The sequence below is a fragment of the Verticillium alfalfae genome, genomic scaffold, assembly GCF_000150825.1.
Source record: "Verticillium alfalfae VaMs.102 supercont1.6 genomic scaffold, whole genome shotgun sequence".
Lineage (NCBI taxonomy): Eukaryota > Fungi > Ascomycota > Sordariomycetes > Glomerellales > Plectosphaerellaceae > Verticillium > Verticillium alfalfae.
In genome coordinates this window covers 2205110-2221725 of record NW_003315033.1, presented here as the reverse complement: position 1 = coordinate 2221725, position 16616 = coordinate 2205110, and the positions used below count along the sequence as shown (strand labels likewise).

The 16616-nt window shown below is 56.0% G+C and overlaps 3 protein-coding genes across 3 annotated transcripts; 2 read left to right on the top strand and 1 right to left on the bottom strand.

The window, feature by feature from the left end:
- Positions 1–591: 591 nt before the first annotated feature.
- Positions 592–1296, top strand: VDBG_05797 (conserved hypothetical protein; the record flags this gene model as incomplete). The annotated part of the gene is made up of 1 exon (XM_003004638.1): positions 592–1296. One exon carries the CDS (start codon positions 592–594, stop codon positions 1294–1296), a length of 705 nt encoding a protein of 234 aa, XP_003004684.1.
- Positions 1297–1816: 520 nt separating this feature from the next.
- Positions 1817–5388, top strand: VDBG_05796 (ubiquitin conjugation factor E4; the record flags this gene model as incomplete). Its single annotated transcript, XM_003004637.1, has 5 exons — positions 1817–1891; positions 1992–2677; positions 2737–2941; positions 2989–4073; positions 4131–5388. The coding sequence occupies 5 exons, from the start codon at positions 1817–1819 to the stop codon at positions 5386–5388; spliced, it is 3309 nt and encodes a 1102-aa protein (XP_003004683.1).
- Positions 5389–6874: 1486 nt separating this feature from the next.
- Positions 6875–9391, bottom strand: VDBG_05795 (Zfr1; the record flags this gene model as incomplete). The annotated part of the gene is made up of 1 exon (XM_003004636.1): positions 6875–9391. One exon carries the CDS (start codon positions 9389–9391, stop codon positions 6875–6877), a length of 2517 nt encoding a protein of 838 aa, XP_003004682.1.
- Positions 9392–16616: the final 7225 nt, after the last annotated feature.

Genomic DNA, 16616 nt, shown 5'->3' with positions numbered 1-16616 from the left:
CCGATGGGCCTGTCGAAACTCTTGAGACTGAATACACGCGCCATGCCGGCATCAGTTCGAGACAGCTCTCGAGCTTGTCGACTTTCCGCGCTCGTCTTCCTGAGAGCGGTTGATGACAATCTGGCTGGCCAATCTGCAAGGCCCTTTCGTTACGCCTGTTACTTCACGTGTGACCATACCTTTTGCAACGCCTGTCTCAAGCAAGCTTGCGAAGGCAGCCACAGCTGTCCCGTCGATAGAAGGACCTTTCGTGTCAAGCATATTGCCTCTGCCTTCAGGTTGATTCGGAATCTTCTCGATAAACTCATTGTCGAGTGCCCAAATACCGAAAGGGGCTGCGCCGAACAGGTCAAACGGGAGGACGTCCTTGTGCATGTCCACGACAAGTGCGAATATACCATGATGTCCTGTCCGGATCCTGGTTGCGATAAAAGACTCCCTAGGTGGCTGCTCTACCAGAATGAGTCGACATGTCTTCACGAGGAGGTGGCCTGCGAGCATTGCGAAGGCCTCGTCGAGCGCGCCGTGTTACATGAGCACCTATCCAAGGCCTGCACTCGCAATACCAAGGCCTGCATCTTTTGCGACGAGATGGTTCCTATGCCTGCTATGAACAAGCATGTCCTGGACGAGTGCCTAGAGTTTGCGGCGCCCTGCAAGTACACAGACTTTGGCTGCCGGCAGACCGCCAAGCGTCAGCAGCTGCGCACCCACCATGAGAGCTGCCCCTATCAAGTCTGCGACGTCATCGGGCAGACCCTCAAGCGGCAGGAAGCCGAGATGAAGCGACTGCAACGTGAGAACGACAGGCGTGACAAACAGATCGAAGAGCTGCAACGTCAGTTCCAGGAGCAGCAGAGCGGCAGCTCCTTAGACATTATGCGCCTGAGCCCCTATAGTCGTAAGATCGGAACCGCCGAAGAGGCTGTCATGGGTGTTTACGAAGACGTCGAGCGTCGCATCGAAACAGTCAAGAAGGACCTGACTGACCTTGAGGGCCGGCAAACAGTGATGGTTCTCAACGAGGTTATGCCCATTAAAAACGAGATCACGGAGATACGCAGCAACCTTGGTATCCTAAAGATGCACGTGGCCTGGCTCATGAATAAAAGCCGCGAAGAAGTAGAGCGCAGTCGACTGGCAAACCGGACCATGGGAGGTGCCTCAGGCGCTGGCTCTGGAGGTTCTTCGAGTACTGGGGGAAGCAATGGTGGCGGGGGAACGGTCAGGATAGTCGGCCGTGGGAGAGGGGGCTCGGACAGCGAGGCAGAGGGTCCATCAACTCTGAGAGATTGAGTGATGGTCTACGCGTCCCGCGACTCTGAGTCGTGCGTTTGGTAGTGATGCAATGTCAGTGCGTTTTGAGCTGCATGTAATACCTTTCGTCTGTACACGATGTCTCTCAGCTCAGACTCTCTTGACTGATCTAGCTTTTTCTCTCGCCAATGCATTTGCTTTCGGGACAGAGATGGCTCTCATTGCGGAGTTGACCCTGTCCCGACAAGTCCATGAAGACTCCGTCTGACGCGCAAGATGAAAGGATAGGTACCTAGGTAGGTAGGTATGTATCGGACTTTGGCGGACTTTCCTCCCCGCGCCATCGCCTTCGCCCCCACCTCCACTGAACAAGGCGAGGACCCCCCAGTCAGTGGGAGCTTCAGGACCCCACTTTCTTTACGCTACCACCTGTCGGCCACCACCACTTCGACTTCGTCATCGCGGACCCTGTAACGCCTTCTCCATCTTCAACCTCGCGTGCCTCAACCCTCATCCCGCGGCGATTGTCTTCTCTACGAAAGCATAAGAAGCTGTCATAATGGACCCCTCACAGGATCCCAGCCAGCTCCCGGAAGCCACACCGGATGCTCCAGACCGCAACACCATGGAACAAGTTTGTCTCTCAGCCTCGGGATTACCAAGCTTGGTTCCATCTGGTTCTGAACCGCCCACCGCGGACATTTTGATAGCTGACCATTTTTGTCCCCTCTCAGATCCGCCTGAGGCGGCTTGCCAAATTAGGCACAGCTTCACCGAAACCCTCCGAAGAAAGCGGCTCCTCCACTAAGCCAGAGGGCACGTCCACAACTCTGTCAGCACCGACCCCCGAACAACGCGCATCGCCGGCCGCTCAGGCGAGCGAGAAGCGCAAGATCAACGTTACGCCGACACCAGCAGACAAACCGCAAGTCTCTTCCTCCCCGTCCTCGACCATCCCGGATCGATCGCATAAGCGGGCCGCTGCGAAGATTGATGACCGCCCACAGGCCACGCAGCCGGCAACCAAAAAGCCCAACATGGCGCCCGAGGAGTCTATCGATGACTATACCCACCGCACCGTCAGTTCATTATTCCGAATTACCTTGAATTCCAGTCAAACGGATGACGGCCACGGCCACCAAACCACATTCCTGCCAGGCGTAGCCTCCGAACTTGCCGAGGTCGGTGCGCCCGCCAAGTTCACCGTGGCAGTCCTCGATACGACGTTGTTGGAGGCAGCTACGGCGCAACCGCACGCGACGCCACTTCTTCGGTACTTGCTACCATGCTGGAAGAGAGTCAGTCGAACTCTGGCCTTGCTCAAGGATGGTGAGAAGCAGAAGAGAGAGGTCTTGGAGGAGGCGAAGAGACTCTGTATGAGCTACTGTCTCTTTGCGCTGACGATTCCTGATCTGTTCGGGTATGTACGCTCTGGGGTTTGAACTTCTCGACCCGACTCCTTATTGACTGTCTGCCCAGGCGACCCCAGCCCGACGACCTCGTAACATTTCTCCTCAGAAGCCAAGAACACGAAGATTCTATCTCCATCGACTTCACCAAGGATGTTATTTCCCGATTTCCGGAGGACGAGCAGTACCCCGCCGTGTTTGCAGATGCAATGGCTGCTATCAGCGTGAAGCTGTCTGATATGAGCATGGAGTCTGATTACCGGCCCTACTTGAACGTGAGTTACACTGATTATGGCGGCGTAGCTGTTGCTGACCTACCCAGGCCTTGTCCTTTTATGCAAAATTCCCTCCTCTGCTAAGGGCGGTTTCCGAGCACGAAATGTTTCTGTCAGCCACCACTGGCCCAGAAGTGGAGAGGAAGACCATACTCGGCCCTTTCTTCCGACTGTCGCCGCTTCAGTCCGAGGTCAGCCTTACATACTTCCCGAACCCTCGCTCACTCGATAAGGGGAGGGCAGCGCAGTCACAAGATGCTCTTCGTGCCATTCTGCGGGTATATCAGGATGAGCTTTTCGCGATTGCCAACGCCTTCATTCGTGCTGACTCTGATACGAGAAACCGCATGCTCGACTGGTGCGCCCTCGGCGTCAACACTAATCACAAGCGAAGAGCCATCCAGGTCGACCCTCGGGAGGTATCTTCAGACGGCTTCATGGTCAACTTGACTGTCATTCTCGACCGCTTCTGTTCGCCCTTTATGGACACAACCTTTTCCAAGGTTGACAGGATCGAGGTCGACTATTTCAGGCGCAACCCTAGGGTAAGTATCAAGGACGAGACCAAGATTAACGCCGACCAAGCCGCCTCAGACGCCTTCTATGCCAACGCAGATTCCAAGAGCTCCAACTTCATATCTGAGGTTTTTTTCCTGGCTCTGGCTGCCCATCACTACGGCAGCGGCGCGACCAACTCGAAGCTGAAATCCTTGGACCGAGACATAAAGTTCTACGAAAAGCATATCACGGCCATGGAGGCGGAGCGATACAAACTGGCTAATGTGAGTATACGAAATTCAACGATGAACGATGTCATTGCTAATGATAACGAGAATCCTGCTCGACTTGCCATGTTCGAAGTCAGCCTCAAAAGGCATACAGATGTCTTGGAGAAGGCAATCGCGTCCAAGAACGCTATTGAGGGTGTTTTTCTCGACGATAAGATGCAAGAATTGTCCTTGCGGTTCATGAAGTATGTCGCGGTTTGGATGCTGCGTCTTGCCAGCCAATCGGCCTATACACCGGAGAAGGACCTTGCACTCCCGCTGCCTTCGCCCCAGCCGGAGGCGTTCGCATGTCTGCCCGAATATGCTCTACAAGATGTGGTAGACAACTTTAAATTCGTATACCGGTGAGTGGTTTCGAGCTGAATGAAGCGCCTCCATCGTGTATACTGATCGCCATACAGATACCTACCTCAGATTATGCCGTCAGCTGTCGGCAGCGAAATGATTGCTCTCTGCATTGCATTCCTTCAATCATCAGAGTTCATCAAGAACCCATATCTCAAGTCCTCCTTAGTCACACTTCTCTTTTCCGGAACCTGGCCGTTCTCCCACTTCAAGAAAGGGGTTCTCGGCGACCAGCTGTATGGCTCAAAATTCGCCAACCAGCATCTTCTCCGGGCCCTGATGAAGTTTTACATTGAGGCCGAGTCCACGGGTGCACACACGCAGTTCTATGACAAGTTCAACATTCGGTACGAGATCTTCCAGGTCATCAAGTGTGTCTGGGGCAACGACGTGTACAGGGAGCAGCTTGCACGCGAGAGCAAGGTCAACCGACAGTTTTTTGTTCAATTCGTCAACTTGCTTCTCAATGATGCCACATATGTGCTTGACGAAGCCTTGACCAAATTCCCCAAGATTCATCAGCTGCAAGCTGAGCTAGAACAGAATCCCGGCATGACGCCTGAAGATCGCGAAAAGAAGCTCGAGGAGCTGCAGACTCTGGAAGGTCAGGCCGGATCGTATATGCAGCTGGCCAATGAGACCCTGGCCATGATGAAGCTCTTCACCTCGGCACTCGCCGATGCTTTCACAATGCCAGAGATTGTGCAGCGGTTGGCGAGCATGCTCAACTACAACCTCGAGACGCTGGCGGGCCCCAAGATGGGCCAATTGAAGGTTAATGATCCTTCCAAATATCACTTTCAGCCGCGAGTGCTGCTGTCCGACTTTGTCGATATTTACCTCAACCTTGCCAACTCGCAGGCCTTCATCGACGCCGTCGCCGCCGACGGACGCTCGTACAAGCCTGAGACTTTTGACAAGGCAGGATTCATTCTAATGAAGCGCCACATGAAGGACGATGTCGAGCTGAAAAAGTTTGATGCCCTCAAGAACAGCTTCAAGGAGTCCAAGGCCATCGCCGACCAGGCGGAACTAGATCTCGGCGAGATCCCTGCAGACTTTGAGGATCCCATCCTTGGTGACCTGATGAAGGACCCCGTCATCCTGCCTTCACAGCATGTCGTCGATCGCTCGACCATTATGCAGCACCTTTTGTCTGACCCGAAGGACCCCTTTACACGTCAGCCGATGACGATCGAGGACGTGGTGCCTGACCAGGCTCTGCGGAACAGGATCGAAGCCTGGAAGGCGGAGAAGATTGAGGCTGCCAAGGCCAAGGTTTTGGGCGACTCTATGGATACAACGGACGGATGAGAGGTCGGCTGGGCAGGTACCCACGCAGGCAGGAATCACGATGTGCATATTTCAAGGGTTGGCACATGGAGAACAAGAGAAGTCACTAGAACATTGTATGCATCATGAAATGAACAGAGCCACCGAGCTCGGAACTAGTAAACGCGAAAGGCCGTCGCATCGTAAGTGAAATGTAAACTTGACTGCTCCGTAGACCACTAGGCAACTGTCCTACACATTTGCATAGCACACGCTAGGGGCCAAGGGATGTGGCCAGCCAGAGAGAAGCGAGACCCTTGTCTCCACCCCCCCTGCTCGCGACGAGTGATGAGGGGATTTCGGTGTGACCAGGTTCGCGGAACCGGCTCCCACCCGCGCTTCTGGCCCCACTTCTGTCGACCCTAGTTTGCCGGCCAGTCGGAAACGGAGACGGCGCGGCACGAAATCGACTTGACGCGACATTCGTGACCAGTGCCTACCTACTTAGGTTTACCACCTGGACCAAGTATCATTGACAATATGCAGGGAAACCAGGGTGAGGGGATGGATGTGTGAAAAAGCAGTGCACGAAGACTCCAGCCAGCCTTAAAATTGACTTTCCGCAATGTGATGGAACGCTGCCATGGGACTAGATTCTGTCTTTTGAACATCGGACGGTTTCGACATTGTGCAATGTACTCGACCTGCCAACGAAGAGGGTAATGCCAGGGCAGTGAATATTTGTCTCGACACATGGTAGTGCGCGCACCCACCCACCTACACACACGCACACACATACATGCACACTCGAGAATCTCGGAGGAGAAACATGGGATGAAGCTGAAATTGGAGCAGCCGGAGCTACTGGATGGCACGCCATCACTAACCAGCTAGCGCATTGGTCGTAAAACAATCCCTACTCCATTCGCCAAACATGGTCGAGACATAAACGCAGACAACCCAGCACACGATATCTCGCGATCGCCAGGCTGTATTTCAGACATGGTTGTAATGTCTCGGACGAGGATTCCGGTCGACTGATTCAACCAATCAAGTCCAACCAAGTCCCCAGATAGACAGACCTCAGACCCCTCCGGCCGGCCTACGCCCCCTTTTCTTCCTTACTCGCTCGCTGTGGCTGCGCCACGTCAGGAAACATTAAGAGAACAATAAGAGCGAATGTGGTGTATGGGCCGCATTCCGCCGAGCCCGCATGCAGAGGAAAGGATGCCGCCATGATCCTGATATAAAAAAATGAAGGGGAATGGGTGGTTCCCAGTATTTGGAGCGCACGTCTCACCCGTGTCTGCCAGGTCCCAGCTATGCTCAACCCGGGTAGATACTCATACAATATCCTGACTCCCTCATCATGCTGCCTATGCAAGGTAATCTACCTCACGATCACAGGCCGGATTTCGTCGTGAATCGTGAAAGAAAGACACTCTTGAAAGACAGGAGCAAAAAAACAAAAGGATTCTTTCTCAAGAAAAGCTCTGAGGCCCCCGATGTCTGGATATGTGAGGTAAGCTTAGATAATGTTGGCGATACTCAGTCGATCTTGAGACCGGGTCGCGCTGCTTGCTAACGGGCTATTTCCGCTGCTGCTTATCACCCCCGCGCTCAACAAAGGGGCGCTGCCAGGTGTGGGCGGCGGTGGGAAGCTACCCCCACCCTCAATCTTGATGGCTGGTGGCAGCGGTGCTGCCCAAGTTGCAGAGGTCGGTGTCGGCGTTGAGTTCCCAGATGCCAAGCCCCTGACTGCGGCGTCCAAGCGACTCCATCCACCCCACTCACTGATCTCTTGATCTGTGAGACCAGTTCTCTGCTGAGCACTAAAGAGTCCGCTTCCAGCACCTGCCCCTGACATGATGGTGCCTGGTGATGTGGGGGAGAGAAAGCCCTCACGCTCTCCGCCCGCCCAGACCCAAGCACAGTTGGGAGCAGCCTGGAGGTCAGCGCTCACGTATGCGAGCAGCTCCTCATCCCGCAGTAGTGCATCTTGCAGTGCCCGAGGACCACTCATAGGCGGAGGTGGAGGAGGTGCAAATGTCGATCTGGGAGGCGTTGCCCTTGCAAGGAGAGCGGCGTGTTCAGCACGCTTCGCTCCCAACGTTGTCACGAAGAATGCGAGGAACCTTCCACAAGGCAAAGCCACATCTCTCCGCGCGTCGATGGAGGCCAGTGATCGAACGCATACGACGGCTTGGTCCCAGTGACCAGAAAATAGAAGAAACAGTGCGCAGCGGAAGATATGGGACGTGAGCAATGCCGTAGCTCCGTCAGCAAGGGTCGTCGTTGTCCGCATCAGAAGTGCCGCCGTTTCAAGCGCCGTGTGAGTACATTGCTCAATAGCGGCAAAGCGCACCTCCGGGGGGCATGTCGGGGCCAGATTATGTCGATGCAGTACGAGTCGCGCGTGCAAGACGTAGGCATACGGCGCGAGAAGATGCGGGGACAGCGATGCCCCGCTGGAGGCGTCACAAGCCGGGGGGAAGCTGCGGCAGTAGTTGACAAATGTCTGGTCGAAAGTAGCGAGCCGGGACGGCGCAACCATGGGGGCCGCAAGGGTCTTGATGAGGGCCGAATACGACCTAACCACGTTGATTATGGCCAAAAGCGAGTGGTTCAGAGGCTCCCTTCCGGGGGGGACAACGATACCTCCCTCGTGAATATAGTGGTCGTCCACGCCAGCCGGTAGCGATACGTCGCAGTCGCTGTCGTCAATCATGATGGGCCGGCCAAGCTCTAGAGCAAGACTTCGATCCAAGATATACGTCGTCCACCAGACCCTCCTCCTCATCTCCCCCTCTATGACGGGCCAAGGCCCGGACTCAGAATGGAGCTCGAGGTCCTGGCCTATGCGTACGGCACTTCCCAGCCAGGTCCAGGCTGCCGACTTGAGGTTCATCTCATTGAGGCAAACAGATATAAGTAAAAAGGCACGTGCATTCTCCAACGCGTAGTCGTTGTTCCAGGGATCAATCATGTTGCGCGCCACCTCGAGCAGCTCCGCAGCCCGGTATGCTCGATGTGTGCTCGGGTCAGGGGCAAACAAGCTGCCCAAGGCGAGCGCGGCGAAGAAGGTCGAAAGCCAGGCAGGTTGGAAGGACTTCTGGCTGCCGAGACGATACAAGTCGTCAACACCACTGGAAAATGTTGGCCAGTGTAGAATGGGGAACATTGTATGCGCAGAGCCGTAAAAGGAATGCAGAAGTTGATCGGTGGTTTGCCGCGGTGGGAGCTCTGGCCGTTGCGGGTCGAAGAGAGGACTGGGCGCCGACTGTCGATACTGCACAGGGGACTTCCAGATGCCTCTTGAGAAAGCCTGCAGGTTCGACCGGACAGTAGAAAGGTCGTGCATTGGGGTCGGGCGTTTTCTGCGCTTTGGATTCGCGCCCATCTCGGGCAGCTGAGGAGGTAGATGCTCCATGCCCTCGGCGTCCACATCCATCTGTCCCTCTCGTTCCTGAAGCATGCGTCTGAGGTTACCGTTATCCCTCCGTAACCTCTCCATCTGCTTCTCGAGATCCTGCACCTGCTTGATGGACGACATGCGCCGATTTGTCTCCTTAGTAAACTGGCATTTGACGCTGCGACTGGAACACTCCGAGCAGCTGCTCGTTTCCGTAGCGTCGCATTTAACCTTCCTTTCCCGACAGGCATCGCAGCTGGGGTCCTTTCGGCGTTGGCGGTAGGCCCGCTTCTGCGCTTGGGACATGGGCGGCAGGGAGGCATTGGACGGCCCCGGTGTACTGGCTACGGAATCGGCCGATGGCAGAGAGTCCCGTCCTAGCATCGAACCGGCCGTCATGGGGGTGTACGACTGAAAAGTGTTCTGGTTAATGGAAGGCAGGGGAGGGATGCCAATGGGCTGAGGCGGCGGTGCCGCCGTCGTTCTAGGGCCAGCGTTCATCGCTCCTCCTCCGAAGTACTGGCTCGTCGGTCTCGGCGACGGGGCGGAAGATACTGACGAGGAGTCGTACGACCGGTGTGACAAGTTTGGAGATCGAGAGTACGGGTTGTGTGACGATGCAGATGCAGCCATATCGGATGGCCGAGTAGAAGACCAATGCCCTGTCGCGAGCCTCGGGACGGCCCCCACAATGTCCCCTGGATGTTGAAATGGAGGGAGTTGTCTGTCGAGAAACATGCAGGCTGACGGTGGGAGGCTAAAATGAGAGTGTCGCTGGTGGCCGTGTAGGCACACTTGTATAGCCGTTATAGCGTCGTGCTGCTGGGCGAATCTCAACGCCTGCGTGGCACGCTTCCGAAAGCTGTAGGGGCAATGCTTGTTGCCACGAGGTGCAAAGTGAGAAATCCGAAGTGCAAGTGGGGGGTCTGAACGTGTACTCTCGTTGAAGGCGTACCCCCGAAATGCAGCGGATAGTGATTTGATTGACTGTATCCCGTTCAGGGCCGGAATTTGAGCTTTGCTGGTGCTACCGCCTGTCTAGTCGTCCGACCTTGGCACTGTGGTCAAACTGACCATCGATACCCAACAATCTAGACGGACCGGAACGCAGCACAGCCGTTGTCTGCCGGTTCACAGCAGTCACAAGACGGGCTATATGCCATGCGATAATATGAACAGGTGAGGGGCGGGGCTGCCTCAACGGGTTTGAAGGTTCGTGGTGGGCAACTGGTTCTCTCTGGTCCTGGTATGCGCGCGGGGCCTAAAAGCACAGAGACACGCTACCACCGGCAATCATGCAAATGATGGGATGAAGGACTGGTGATAAACTGTAGTCTCTGACACAAGCGGGCGTTGTCCTGCGCGGTCGAAACTGTGGGTTGTAGGGGTAGAAGGCGCGAAGTTATACAGCGAAATGTTGTCCAAGATCGGGCCAGGCGGAGAAAGGGAAAATGGCAGAGGAAGTTGTTGAGAGGCCAGATCAGGTGGCCAGAGGAGGGTATAATACTGAGCGTGGCTGGCGTCGAAATCGTGGACGTTGAGTAAGTGCCAGGCGAAGTCAGTTAGCCGCGTAAGAGAAGACGGGAAGTGGGAGAGTGTCAAAATCGCAGAGACGCTGGCGCAATGTGTCGAGAGGGTCTGGCAGGGTTAGATACTCGGCCGTCACTGGACCAGTCGGTGCCGCAGGCGCTGTGTGAGTAGTCGGCACGGCTAGTGACGATGGTCTGCGATCCATCGAGCCACGGGCTGAATCCGGGGCCCTCCGCGCGTTAAAGCAGATTCGGGAAAATTATCTGGAGTGGTGGAGGGCCTTCAAGGATCCCCTGGCTGCGAGCACGGCGCAGGGGCTGGCAGACAAGCAGGGCTGTGAGTGATGCTCATCAGCCAGAGTCGTTAACGTGTTTCGACTGAGAGGGGAGTGACATGGTTACTGGGGAGCCTGGTCCTGGTCATTCGCTCTGTTGTTGGCTCGTCAAAAGGCTTGGCACCCTCCTCTGGATCCTTGTATCCCTCCAGTAGCCTCCAGGAGACCTCGATGCCCAGGGTCTGGTTCGGGGGACGGACGGCGACTCAGTCCAAAAAACAGGGTCCCTGGCCCGCGACTCAACAACGGCGTCCCGTACTACGACGGCACCGTCCGCCTACATATCTGAGCTGTTCCGGCCGGGTTGACCTTGTCGCGACGTGTACGGGCAACATTCAAGCATTACGGCGTGTGTAGCGCGCTTCATCATTCTGCCAGGCGTGCGCTCCAACCCATTGCGCTGACTCAAGTTTTCGGGTGGTCGAGTGTAAGCTCAGGGGTGCGAGAATTGAAGGGGTGGTGTCTTGTGGTGTGCCGCCGCTTCAGGAAGCATGCAACCCTGCCGGCAGCTTTTCCAGAGATGGCTATACTGGGTCGTCCACTCAGCGGCCTCGCATGGAGCGGCGTAGCAGGCTTTGGGCAGGCAGTATGTGGGTGGCCCCTGCGCTCGCCTTCAAGGTATTCAACCCGTCAACTCCGTTCACCAACCGAGCTGATCCTATTTTAGAATGATGTGCAGAAACATAGTCCTCCTCGCAGCTTACTTGGAATGGACCCAGACGGAGTCCCCAGTTGGAGAGGATGACTGCCGGGACATTCCAACAAGGTCTGTGGGACGAATAGGGGACGAATGGGGGAGAATTGGCTAACGATCTCATGGCAACAATAAGGTGTCGTACCCTGACAGGATCAGGCGTCGAGGAACGAAACGAGACAGACTTTACTTGTTGCCGAGACCTGGCGGTATCGCGGTCCAGGACGACGGACGGCCAACTGGGCACCCCGCCTGTTTGCGACGTGTTGGAGCCTTGTCCGCCGCCGCCACATTGCTCGTCGGGGATTTAGCTGACACGGCCCAGAGGCCGCTGGTCCGTGGTCGATGTTTCGTGGCAGGCATGGCTTGGGCCACGCCATGGGCGGGTCGATGCTGTCATAACTTTCGGCACAACGTCCGTGGTACTTGATCATGAGTTGGCACAGCAGGGAGGGATGAATAAGTGAGCGCTGCATGCAAATTGTTCAACCTCCACGATTGTGTAGGGGACGACTCAGGAGTGCCGTGTGATGAAGGCTCATACACACCCCCGGAAACCAACTGCACACTCCGATGCACCACGCAGCTGCGTTCGACGTGCTATTTCTAGTCATCCATCAGGTTATCGTATCTGTCATCTTCATCCCCCCTCGTCCAATATCGGCATCGTCTCTTGGTGAAGGGCAAACAGCCACTGATGCACTACTGGATGACCAGGCAATAGAGGCAGAGTGAGCAGTGTGGCAGACAATCCGCGCGCGCTTGTTCTTGACAGGCCACGGTTGATGCATCGGTCAAGGCACTATCACTGGCAACGGTTGCTGGCGCCTTCACACGCGTGGCGCTGAAGAGGATGCGCGCTGGCGTTCGGTTGCCAGCGAGCAGCGCAGGGGGCAGGGGTAGTACGGCAAACTGTGTTGCTCTCGATCGATTCAAGGCTTCCGCGTGTTGAACTAGTCACTTGCTGGACATGCTTGGGCGGCGTCGGCGTCGGCCAGAGGGCATTGCTGGGGGGCCGGCACGTCTGGCAGGGGATCGGAATGAGCTGGGGCTTTCTTGGGGCCCGCCTGTGGAGCACGGGAATCTGCAAGGTGCCGGAAAGGAACAGCGCCGGCTGGCTAGACCAACAGTTCAATCCACGAGACGGGCTGGCTGTTGACCAGGGGTGGGTTAGAGGGTAAGCACGCGGAACTAGAAGGACAAGCCATATGTGGCGATTTCACATACCTGGAGCTTCTGGACATGACTTGTCTTGTCCCCCGTGTGGCGAGTGTGGTGGTACCTTAACTTCACTGCTGTCTTGGGCTTCTGGACGCTTGTGGCGCTGGCTGCATCCTTGACAAGCAGTGTAGGCCGTATCTCCAAGTCCATGGTAAAGTACGATCGTTAGGTGGTTGTGCGGTGTTGAACGGTAAAAGAGCCGAGGACAACTGCTCGGATAGCAATTGGGATTCGGCGGTCGTCCGTTTCATCGGGTCGAGGTTTTCTGAGTCTCTGGACAGAGTCTTTGAGTTAACAGATGCAAGGGCCGATGGAACCTGCCGATGTTCGCATACTCCCCACTGCATGGTGGAAGCACAGGCTAGTCAGTGTGGGCAATTCGATCATAAGAAGAAGAGAGGCAGAAGCCACAGTGGAAGAGGTTACGAGCTGGCCACGCCAGGTAGAACAAGAGCAGGATTCCGTGGGTCGTTATGCGCTCAAGATACTGGGGCCCGCGTGTGCAGAGTTGGGAGAGGGTGTTTGCCCCCCCCTCTCCCACGGGGAGGATCCAGTTCATGTGAGTTGTTTCCCCCAGCAGACTCCTGGCGTGGTTGACAAGTGGGCACAACGACGGCCGGCGCTGTACCCTCAGTGGGTTGCAATTTTGGAGGGAGGGGATGGTGGTTCCGCCGGCAGACGGTGCGGGATTTGGTACTTCTTGGTTTGTCTCAACCAGCACGTCAGCAACACGGCGGTAGGAGAGCTAAGCTTCTCCGCCGACAACCGAGCATTGCGCTGTGAGGGTGTTGGGCCAGCCAGTGGTATGGCCTGGTTGCATCCGCCAATGCATCCGCCAACGTCGACGCTGTTAGTTGGGCAGAAGCATGGAGTGTATGGGTGTGAGAGAGAGGGTGTGGGCTGTGTGGATTTCCCGCCGTGCTGTTCGCCGTAATTGTGGCGGCCCTGGTGTGTGTGGTACCAGTGGCCGGGGCGAAGTGATCAAGGGTGGACACATGCGCCGTAGCCGTGGCCATGGCTGTGGTCTCAGTTGTGCTGGCGAGGTGTTTTCCACAGAGCTGGTGCTGGTCTTGTGCAGTCCTGCGAGCAAGCAACACGGGGTGGTGGTGGTGGTCATGGGTGGTCTCGGTGGCGGCAAGCGGCAAGCGGGACGGTTAGGTCGGAGTTCGGATCAGCCAAAACTCTGTTCTGTCGGCTACTCATGACACCCACATGGCTGATGAGATTGGATGATGCACCACTGTCGACCGGAGAGAGCGTCGTCGGGACCTAGCTCTCCTGTTGCATGTTGCCTAGTCCGCCGTGAGACTGTGGGGTCGGGCATCGCTTGGGCGAAGGAAGCGATTCACGATTCTGCCATCGTCGCGACAGTCTCGACGCCACTTCGGAAAAGGTGCTCTCACCACAAAAGGCCATAGGGAAAGCGACCGGCGCAGTCCTCGTCGTTTCGACAACTCGCGTCCTGCCTGCCGAGGTCTGGCCCTGTGGCCAGACGCTTGCTCGCGTTCGACCATGGAGCAGGGAGCAGGGAGCAGGGGAGTAGGAACTGCCCCACAAGGCACTGCAGCACCATCAGCAAACCCCTGGACTCTCGCCAGAAGCATGAAGGTTGGGGTCCAGTCTTCCCAGTATGGATCAGGGGAGCAAGGGGATCTGGAGGCCGGCGGAATGGGCAAACTGGAATGCTGGAGCTGCGACATCCGACCAGGCTCAATGCCCGTCGAATCACGGCAGATGAGAAAGCGTAATCATGAATTGTCGGTACGTCGACAAGTAGTTGCCACATGGACGTTCCAGTTGAGGTTGAGGCCACCTGAGAGGGCCGATGGAATAGGTTGGCGTCCATGGCCTGGGTTCTGGGTAGGAGGGAGGGTTTTCACGGAGGAAAGAAAGTAACACGAGTGTACGTGGTGATGTGCCATGGCTCAATTGCCGCCATTACGAGGCACCTCAGAGTCGCAAGGCAGGTACGCCTATGTCGCGTGCCCCTTCCTTTCGCGGGTAGGTAGGTCTTGGAGGAAAGCACGGGTGCTTGGGTCTGAGTTGCCTTCATTGTTGTGCGCAGTCTCCAATGGAAAGCTGGATCGCGCAGTTGCCCAACTCATCCTGTCAAGGGGCGATTCGAGCAAAACCCCCGCTGGTCTCCCCTAATTCTGCCGGCTCTGCTTGTTCTTCGTCTCTTCATCTCGCGGAAATTTCATGTGGGTGTCGACACCGTGTAGCATCACCGCCGACTGGACTGCATGTCGAGCTTCTCATCTGATCCATTTTCCCCTTACCTTGGGTACGTTAAACGTGGAGTGGAGCACTCAGCTGAGCACCACGGTTCTACCACTTACACAGCAAACAGCGTCGTCTGAAGTTCGTCCGCCTTCGTCGCATCTCCTAGCCTTGACACTATTTCCTTTAGTTGATCCTCAACGATGCATCAATGGCACCTCCGTCTACGAGCCTAGTGTTCAGCCGCCTGTGGGACATGATCGAGGCTTTGTGGAACACTAGCTACTTACAACAGGGAGTTCTAGTGGCTTGAATCGCTCTGCGCGACGCACCAGTCAGTGGAGTGCATCGGCAAAAGCAGCAGCTCGTTTCTGGCCTGTCAAACTTGAGACACAAGTGACGGCCAGGCCAAAGGTCTATGAGCTAACCTCCGGCCTCAGTACACACTGAAATAGCGGGTGCCAGGAGCTCGAAGCGACACACCGACGCAGAGCGAAGAAGATAGCGCTGCCTTGACAAGCCGTCGCAGGGTACCTTGACGCGATGCGCTTCGTACCAAGCGATTGATCTTCACCCTTGCCGGTTGCTGTCCTCATCTCCTTGATTCATGGCAAGCCGTTTGTGCCACTGATCATTTCCCCAAGCGTGCAGGATGATATGTCGGCAGATACCTGGACCTCGACATATTTGGGGATTGCCTCGATCATCTCAGCGATCATGTCCCTGCGTTAGAGTCATCATCCGTGCTCCTCTCGGGACTCGTACCTCAACAAACGCCCCTCAAGCTTCCTGAACGCTCCTCGAAGACTGATGATCCACCCCGTGGCAATGGTGAATCGTTCGCGCTCATTGCCAGCCAGCCATCCATACGACAGTGTGCTGTACAGGCCGGCCTTCCTTTTCTGGCTGACAAGGATCATATGCAACACGTTCTTTTTCTCCTACGGGATCAACTATTGTACTCGTCTCTACTGTGGTAAAAGATCGGCGACTCTCTCAGTCTTGGTGATGACCATCCTTGTCTATATAGCACCCACCCTTATTAGCCGCACTGTTGCACCGGAGCTTTTATGGCCAACGCGGAACAGTGGAGAATACCATGGATGAAGAGCTTCGCTTCCACAGAGCCGGCCTCCACCATCTGCCGACTATCCAGACATCCTCAGCATTAGGCTTCTTCCGTGAGGGTTGGGTATAGCCACACGAAAATACTTTTAGGCTTCTCTTCTTGGATGCTATGTTGGCAAATCAGAGTTGTAAGGGGGTCTTTTGTTAGTGCAAATTCTCTCAGGATTCACATCATACCCGTGTTGTCTGGATCCTGCTGACAAGCGTCTGGAAGCAGGCCCGCACGCAACTGCCGTCTTTTAAGAAAGGGTTGCGTGTGGAAGAAGGACGACAATGTTGGCCTTCTATCAGTTTTTTTTCTAGTTCCGATGCTTTCGCGAAAGGATCTTGGGACCATTCATCCACTAGTCAACCTGGGGAGGGGGGGCGCCAAATCCTCGATGTCGCACACGAAGTGATGAGCTTCCGTACTTCGGATGTCGGTGTCAGGTCGACAATGGTGCAGCGTCATCTGAGCTGCTGACTCCCCGGGTTGGAGTACCATGTATGTGAGTGGCAGGTACACTGACGAAATACCGGGAATTTTCTCTGCCCAGAGAGGCTACAATAGGCAGGTCGACAGGGCTCCTGACCCAAACAAGCTCGAGAACCGTTCCAGGTCCCCCTCGGACGGAACGCCGATCAACATGGGTCGGTGGAGTAGCGACCCTTTCGCATGGAGACTCGGGGGCTGTAGGCTGAGCCGGCGAAACTGCGCTGGCGTCCTGCTGCAGTGGCGGCTGGCACGTGGG